This window comes from Balaenoptera ricei, chromosome 15 (assembly GCF_028023285.1).
Source record: "Balaenoptera ricei isolate mBalRic1 chromosome 15, mBalRic1.hap2, whole genome shotgun sequence".
Lineage (NCBI taxonomy): Eukaryota > Metazoa > Chordata > Mammalia > Artiodactyla > Balaenopteridae > Balaenoptera > Balaenoptera ricei.
In genome coordinates this window covers 68666178-68674700 of record NC_082653.1, presented here as the reverse complement: position 1 = coordinate 68674700, position 8523 = coordinate 68666178, and the positions used below count along the sequence as shown (strand labels likewise).

General features: G+C 49.1%; 2 protein-coding genes across 3 annotated transcripts in view; both read left to right on the top strand.

The window, feature by feature from the left end:
- Nucleotides 1–858: 858 nt before the first annotated feature.
- Nucleotides 859–8523, top strand: part of GGA2 (golgi associated, gamma adaptin ear containing, ARF binding protein 2) — a 31380-nt gene continuing 23715 nt past the window's right edge. For both annotated transcript variants that reach the window (XM_059897665.1, XM_059897664.1), the window contains exon 1: nucleotides 859–1026. In XM_059897665.1, the coding sequence (XP_059753648.1) occupies nucleotides 921–1026 (106 nt within the window). In that variant the 5' untranslated portion in view covers nucleotides 859–920. The remainder of the gene's footprint in view (nucleotides 1027–8523) is intronic.
- LOC132349282 (transcription and mRNA export factor ENY2-like) lies at nucleotides 3723–4128 on the top strand. Its single transcript, XM_059897582.1, has one exon. The coding sequence runs from the start codon at nucleotides 3782–3784 to the stop codon at nucleotides 4070–4072; it is 291 nt and encodes a 96-aa protein (XP_059753565.1). The 5' UTR covers nucleotides 3723–3781; the 3' UTR covers nucleotides 4073–4128.

Below are 8523 nucleotides of genomic sequence, written 5' to 3'. Positions count from 1 at the left end.
AAGGAAACTTACACATTGTCTAGAGAGCACACCTTTCCAGTTCCTATCCTTTCTTTCACTGTCTCAGAGGTGTCTTACACTCTTAGCTGTAGATAACTGAGAGCAACGCAAATAATCCTTGCCTATAAACATGCAAATTGGGGAATTCCCTGGCGGTCCAGTGGTTAGGACTCCGTGCTTCCCTGGTCGGGGAACTAAGATCCTGCAAGCCCCATGGCGTGGCCAAAATAATAATAATAATAAATAAAATTTTAAAAATACAAATTAATTCTGAGCTAGTTTTGTGTCCACCTGCACATCTGTTCCAACATTTGTTTATTCTGTATAAACTTGCCCTTTTTCTGACTTCTCTTTTGGACCGATTATGACATCCGCTTGGTTCTCTTGTTTAATTAGAGTTAAAATATTTAACATGCGTTCATTTTACAATGCATGAGAACCATGACTTTTTTTGGGGGGGGGGAATTACCCTTTGATATAGTAAGTAAATATCTAGTACGCTCATGGTGTAATGTGTTACGGAGAAAATAAAGCAAAGTATGGAAGGAGGTGATGGTCCAGAAAGACCGTCCGGAATAAAAAATGCTAGAAGAATTCGTTACCTGAGACTCAAATTTAACGGGGCGTCCTCTATTTCATCTGGCAGGCCTTGCGAGGTCGGCTTGACCAACTTTGACCTGGTTGCGGGTCTGGAAGACCAGTCCGCGAGCCCGACCCGCGCGTGGAGGAGGGCTGTCGGGGAGGCTGCACCCCCGGCCCGGGGCCTGCGCGGAGGCGGGGCCTGGTGTGTGGGCGTGGCACCACGGGCCCCGTCCCATCACGTGCCGACCCTCGCCTGCCGCGTCGGCAGCTCCGGAACACGCCAGACGCCGGCGGCTGAAGGGCAGGGGAGCCCGCGGCCTCGCTGCGGGGCTGGGCCTATGGCGGCGACGGCGACGGCGGTGGCGGCGGGGGCCGGGGCCGCGGCGGGGGCCGAGTCGGCCGAGGGGCCCCCGGGGCCGGCGGCGGCGCTGGAGCTGTGGCTCAGTGAGTAGTCAGGGCCGCCCCTCGGCGCGGGCCCAGCGCCCCACGTGAGGCCTGGCTTCCCGCCTCCCTGGGCCTTTCTTCTGAGGCTGGCGGCGGGACAGGTGGCCGCGGGGAGGTCGGCGCCCGGGGAGCGGGGCTGGGCCCGGCGCGGGTGGGAGGATCGCCACGGGGAGGCCCCGAGAGGAGTCCCAGGAATCCGCCAGGGCTGCGGACCCGAGGCTGGGCGCTTTGCTCCCCCTCCTCCTCCCAACCTCCCCCGGTCGCAGTGCATGAACACTGTTAACAACATAATGGCTAAGGTTTATTGAGCTTTGCTTTTATGCCAAGCACTGTGCTGGAAAGCATTTCAGCCACTGTTAATCCTCGTTACGACCCCAAGAGACAGCTTCTGTTTTTAACCTCGTTTTACAGATGGGGACCTTTCGACTTCCTCAGTTGTGCCACATACCCACCCTGTGGGAAGGAGCTGTCTCTGGCTGCCGACTTTAATGTCAAAATAAGCCCTTTACACCTTTTGTGCATGTGGGTTGTGGCCGGGTTTCTTATGTGTATTGTCTCCTGGAAGACTCACGGCAGTCGTTAAGGGTCGTTATTGTTCCTGCGTTACCGGTGGGGACTCGAAATTCCAGGAGAATAAAGCATATGCTCCTTGTATCGGGCTCTGCTGGGTGCTGGGAGTACTGAGATGCGTAACACAGGGTCCTTGCTCACAAAGACTTTTTTAAGTGGGTGGTACAAGCCGACAGTAACAGCACTTTGTTACATTACCTGCAGATTGGGAGGGAGCCAGGTTTAAAGTGCGGTGGTGGGAGTTGGGTTTGTTTACCTGGGGATTGTCTCAGGGGACATAGCATTTGAGTGGACAGTGGAGGCGACAGCATTTCAGATGCAGGAAACTGCATGTGCAAAAGCTGGGAGAACAGGAGAGTGTGGAGCATTCTGGGAAGAAGGAGGTCATTTCTGCAGGAGTGCAAAGCCTAAAGAGTCTGCACTGCTGATTGGGGTGAGATCTTCAAGGGTCTTGTATGTTGCAGAAAGGAGTTCAGTTTATCCCTGATGCAGTAGGGGAGGGGATGTTGGCGTTTTCAGCCTGGGACTCTGATCCAGTACACTTGTTAAAAGCATCACCTGCAGCCGTGAGAAGAGACGAATTGGTTAGGGATGGGGGAGTTCAGGCAGAGAGAGTAGATGAAAAGCTCTTCTGGTAGTGGGGGGTGAAGTAGGACAAAGGTATTGGGATGGAGAGCAGAAATAATTAGCTAGTACCATCAGCAGGCTTGATGCATTAGAATAGAGGCAAGAGACCAGGAGGCATTTAGGATGGATCCCAGGTTTCAGGCCCAGGTAACTGGTTGGTTACAGATGTCTCACTTGTTGACTTGTGGAGTTTGAGGTGCTTGTGGCACAAAGAGAAGCTCTCTGGGCAGTTGGTTGGCTCCAGAGAGGGTAAAAGAGCTGGAGGTCAACTTGGGACCTTCAGTTCACTGGCAGTGAGCTTGTCCAGGGAGGCTGTGCCCATTAGGAAGAGCAGAGGTTTGCAGATGGAGCATGGAGAATCTCAACATGGAAGAAGCAGTCGGGAAAAGCAGCCTGGAGACAGAAGGCGGAGCCTACAGGCTGGGCGTGGAGGGGGAAGCTTGGACGGTGGGGAGCTGCAGGTGGATGTAGTTGGTAGGTGGTTTTGCTGCTGAGAGATAGAGTAGGAGGAGGAAGGAGGAGGGGGAACTTCGAATTTGGCGACTAAAAGGTTACTGAGCTACCTTAGTGTTAAATGGTGGGGACAGAAGGTGGTTGACTAGGAGGCAGTGGAGTTGCAAAAGTCAAGTGGGCTGAGTTAGAGGCCAGCTAGCGGCCCACACAGGTGGGGGAGAGAAAGGGAACTGTGGCTGCTCAAGGAGGGGGTCCGGAAGCTCCCGCTGTTTTAGGCCAGCCAGTGTGGTCCCAAAGTTGTGAGATCTTCCAGTTGTTCGGGTAGGGCTAGAACCTGTACCAATAGCACACACCCACTCCCCAGTCTCGACAACCAAAAATGCCTCCAGACATTACCAGATGTGCCCTGGCAGAGAGGGGCAGGCTCACCTCTCCCCTCCCCACCGGAGATCCTCTGAGTTTGGGCTCTGGAGTGTGGAGTGGACTTCAGAAATGTATCTTGTAGTCTTCGTGGTTGTGCGATTTGCACCTCCCCGCCCCCGCCCCTCCGTAGGGCAGAGAAAGTGAACTGTGTAAACCAGACTTCTGGGGACTGGGGCACAGTGGAGGTGGTACGTGGGAGGACAAGGGGTAGAGGGGCTGGTGGTGGGGCAAGGACAGGAGTGTCGTTGAAGGAAAGCACCGTGAGTCTGGACTGGATGGAGGAGGAAATCACTCTAGGGGGGTCTGAGGACCCCCGAGCTCAGCTCACTGTCAGGTCTTACCACAGCAGGCAAGGCAGCTGTGTCCCTAAGATCGGAATGTAATACCATGTCCGTCTCGGGGCTGTGAGGATGAGAGGAGTTAGTACGTGTGAAGCACTCAGGATAGTGCCTGGCACACAGTGTTAGCTATTATTATCATTAGTCTTCTTAGTTGGGAGTGGCAGAAAACTAACTCATGTTGTGTTACCAAAAAAGAAGAGGAACATCAGACCTAGGAAGCTGTTTAAGCAGAAGTTCATGCTTTAAAAATACAAGTAGCAGGTATGCTAGCTTTCTGTGTGCTTAGATGCCCAAGCTGCTGAGGGTCTAGGTCCAGGCAGCTGAAGAGTGTGGTTAGCAAGATGAACAAAGATGCGCAGATGAGAGCAGCAATTAACCAAAAGTTGATAGAAACTGGAGAAAGAGAACGCCTCAAAGAGTTGCTGAGAGCTAAATTAATTGAATGTGGCTGGAAGGATCAGTTGAAGGCACACTGTAAAGAGGTAATTAAAGAAAAAGGACTAGAACACGTTAGTGTTGATGACTTGGTAGCTGAAGTCACACCAAAAGGCAGAGCCCTGGTACCTGACAGTGTAAAGAAGGAGCTCCTACGAAGAATAAGAACATTCCTTGCTCAGCATGCCGGCCTTTAAGATTGAATTAGATTGTGTTGTTTTGTGGTTTTATTTCTGAAAGTAAAATTTGCCATAAATTAGGAATCGATTTCCCAAAATAAAATCCTTTTTTGTATGATGGTATACAGTTTTCAGTAATGATGTATACAATTGTATTGATATTTTTCCCCTGAATGTGTTATTTTAATAAACGTCTCATGAATGAAAAAAAACCACAAAAACAAGTAGCAGCTTCTGGGCATTTTGCAGCTTTTCTTACCCCACTTAGTTTATTTTGGGCATTGTTCCACATGACTGCATTTAGAGCTGCCTCATTCTTGTTAATGAAACGCCTTGTGTGCCCCATTCCGTGGGGTGCTATACTCTGTTTAACCAGTTCCTTGTTAGTGGACACTTCGGGTTGCTGGGAGTCTTGTGCTATTAACAGCAGCCCTGGGGCCTCTTGGTCTCTAGCTCTGGTAGTGCTGCCAAGGAGTCAGTAGCTTAAGTAAAGCTAAGGCAGGCTGCTCAGTAAATCTCTCTTCTTCCACTCGGACCTACTCCCAGGTGAAAAGTCCTGTCTCCTAGCCTTGCTTTTATGCCTCCTTTGGGGATGGGAGTGGCTCTATTTATACTCTCCCAGCTTCTCAAGGGTTATCTTGGAGCCCAAGCATAGGTCATTCCTGTGGCGGGTCTTGCTTGGGCTTTCAGCGTGTGCTTAATTGAATGATTGCTGGATGTAGGGGTCGATGTGTACCCCCTATAAGATTCCCCCATGCAGTGCGCACTGCTACGGGGTTGAGTTCTGAGTGTTCTTAAGGTGAGCGCTCCCCACAGCCTCAGGGCTCCCCTTAGTAGCACAGGCTGCTCTAGTGCCAGGGTCATGACCCTGGTGGTTGGATGGCAGCTGATGTGAGATGATTTGACTTTTGAATTAGTCACTGTTAGATGAACCATTTCAGGGAATTCCCTGATGGTCCCGGGGTTAGGACTCAGTGCTTTCACTGCCGTGGCCAGGGTTCGATCCCTGGTCAGGGAACTAAGATCCCACAAACCCACAGCATGGCCAAAAAAAAGATGAATCATTTCATTCACAGGTGGAAGGCTCAGCTGTTTTCTTTCCTTCTTTTTTTTTTTTTTTTTAATTTTTCTTTCTTTTTAAAAAAAAATTTTGGGGGGTGGAGGCACCGTGCTGAACTGCATGGCATGCAGGATCTTAGTTCCCCGACCAGGGATCGAACTCACGCCCCCTGCGGTGGAAGTGCGGAGTCTTAACCACTGGACCTCCAGGGAAGTCCCCCTCAGCTGTTTTCTTAATACCGCTCACCCTGTAGCACAGCGGTCCCCAACCTTTTTGGCACCAGGGACTGGTTTCGTGGAAGAAAATTCTTCTACGGACGGGGGAGTAAAGAGGGGCTGGGGGTGGGCAGGTGCTTCAGGAGGTAATGCCAGCGATGGGGGAGCGGCAGATGAGGCTTTGCTCGCCAGCCCGCTGCTCACCTCCTGCTCTGCGGCCCGGTTCCTTACAGGCTGAGGCCCAGTAAGGTCCACCCGGAGGTTGGGGACCCCTGCTGTAGCAGACTTGAAATGCATACAGACGTTGCTTTTATTAAGCAAATATATGGCAGTAGTCCTATATTTGTCCTGCCCGAGTGCCAGCTAAATAAACCACCTTGGTGCCCAGGATAGCCATTCTTTTTAGCGATAAAGGCATTTGTGATGAGATAAATGCTTTTATTTTATTTTATTTTATTTATTTATTTATTTTTGGCTGCATTGGGTCTTCGTTGCAGCACGTGGGCTTTCTCTAGTTGCGACGAACGGGGGCTACTCGTCATTGCGGTGTGCAGGCTTCTCATTGCGGTGACTTCTCTTGTTGCAGAGCATGGACTCTAGGGTGTGCGGGCTTCAGTAGTTGTGGCGCACGAGCTTAGTTTCTCCGCGGCATGTGGGATCTTCCTGGAGCAGGGCTCGAACCTGTGTCTCCTGCATTGGCAGGTGGATTCTTAACCACTGTGCCACCAGGGAAGCCCGTGATAGCCATTCTTGATGGGGCGGTGATAGGTGAAGCAAAGTAGGGTTGTTTTTTAAAAAAAAATTAATTAATTAATTTTATTTGGTTGCACTGGGTCTTAGTTGCAGCTCACTGGCTCCTTAGTTGTAGCACGCGGGATCTTCATTGTAGCATGCGGGAACTTTGTTGCAACATGCGGACTTCTTAGCTGCAGCATGCATGTGGGATCTAGTTCCCTGACCAGGGATGGAACCTGGGCCCCCTGCATTGGGAGCGTGGAGCCTTAACCTGTGCCACCAGGGAAGTCCCAGAGTAAAGTTTTTTTGAGTTTCTACCTGACCAGGCCCTGTCTGGCTCCTAGCCACTCCTTGGGGCAAATTGGAGTCAAACAGGCCCGGAGGGTTGCTCTGGGCTGATCAGACCGAGCTACTGGTCCTCTGGGGGTCATTTTCTCTAGAGCTGCTCAAAGCCACTGAAATAGCTTGGCAGGATGGAATTAGGTGTTCAGAGATCCAGTTATTTCAGAACTGGAATAGCCATCTCCTGGTGTCAGCAATATGTGCAGCCAGCTGGCCAGACTCTGCATAGTAAAAGATGAATCATTCATTCATTAGTAGATATCCACGCTGATGACTATTCTAGGTGTTGGAGATGGGAAGGTGAATGAGACAGACCTTCTTCCTGCCTTAGGGAGATAATAACTTAGTGGTAAGAAAGTCAAAGAAGCTAGTTCCCAAAAGAGGCCCTGCCTTTGCCAAGGAACTGAAGACTTAACCCTGAGAAACATTTGGGCCCTGGAATCAGGCAGACCTGGGATTGAATTTTTTTCATTTTCTAGCTTTGTGGCTGGGCAGGTTTCTTCAGTGGTGAGGTAGTAGTACCAACTTCAGTTGTCCTGAGGTTTACAGGAAAGGGATGCTTGGAAAACACTCAGCATCTTGTCTGACCCACAGCAAAAACAAAGTGGGGTGGGAGGGCAGCTATTACTATTATTGCTATTATTTGGGAGCTATGAAAAACCTTGAGGGAATCCTTATCATATAAGATATAGCAAATAAAATAACTTGCACTTTATAGATATTTTTGCTGCTTTGCCTTGGTTAAGGGTTTAGAACATTATTTAACCTTACAGAGGTTTTTTCCTTCCTTTCTTTGGAAAAACTGGTGACCTGGCAGTAGGGGAGGAGGGAGAGAGCTGGATTCTGCGTGGTGAATTGGGGTCCTGCCTGCTCTTCTCTGTCACTAGGGCGTAGAGTCAAGTGTTGAGGTCTGAATGCCTTTTAGGTGTCAAGCTTGACCTTGTAGTGAAGTGAAACTTAATGAAGCTTAAAGGGTAAAGAATTATCTTAGATGAGTCAGATCTCCTTAATCAGACTCTCTGGAAATCACTGCCTTAAGTTTATTTCATGAGTAATTATTTTGTGCCTATGGGTAAGGCATTGTGCTAAGCACTATAGGAAACATATGGCTTCTGCCTTCGTGTTTTGTTTTTTTTTTTTAACATTTACTGAATATGTTGCTACCAACTTTTTAAAAAAATATTTATTTTTTTATTTAGGTTCTGCTGTGTCTTAGTTGCGGCATGCGGGATCTTCATTGCGGCATGTGGGATCTTTAGTTGCGGCATGCAGACTTCTTAGTTGTGGCATGCATGCGGGATCTAGTTCCCCGACCAGGGATCGAACCCGGGCCCCCTGCATTGGGAGCATGGAGTCTTACCCACTGGACCACCAGGGAAGTCCCTCTGCCTTCGTTTTGAATAAACTTTTGAAGTTTAAGTGTAATAAGTCATGTGTACATACTAAAGTAAAAGGCAGAGACTATTATAAGATTAGCTATCTTTTATTTATTTATTTATTTTTTTTAGCTATCTTTTATTGATTACTTAATGTTTGCCGCTATACTGAGTACTTTAGACACTATCTTTTAAAAATCTCATGGCTATCCCATGAGGAGGGTACTATTTTCCTTATTTTATAGTTGAGGAAACTGAGGCTCAGAGAGCCCAAGGACATGTAACTAATAAGGGATGGAGCTGGAGATCCCCATCCTGAAAGAGCAGGTTAAGATGTGGGCCTTCTGAGAAGGAAGGGATGGCTTCTGTTTTGTGGGGGTGGGAGATATAGAAAGATTAAGAAAGTCTTTATGAAGTGGCATTTGAATTGGGACTCAAAAGGTGAACAGCATTTTGAGAGATGGAACATAGGGAAAGAGCTTTGAGGAGGAAAAAGGTGAGGGGCATATGGGAATTGATCATCTAATTCCTTTGCTCTCCTTTGTTGTCTTTTTTCACTTAGGATGGAGTTGGTGGGTGGGAAGATGTCCTCTGAATCTCACTGTTGAGCTGTGGGGCACGTGACTTCTGTGTGACATAAATGTGACTGCTGTCTGGAAAAGTTAAACTCTGGTTGACTGTGTAGTCTTAAGTGATCAGAAGGGAGGAGAATTAGTAGGGGCTGGAGCAGTGGGAGGAGGC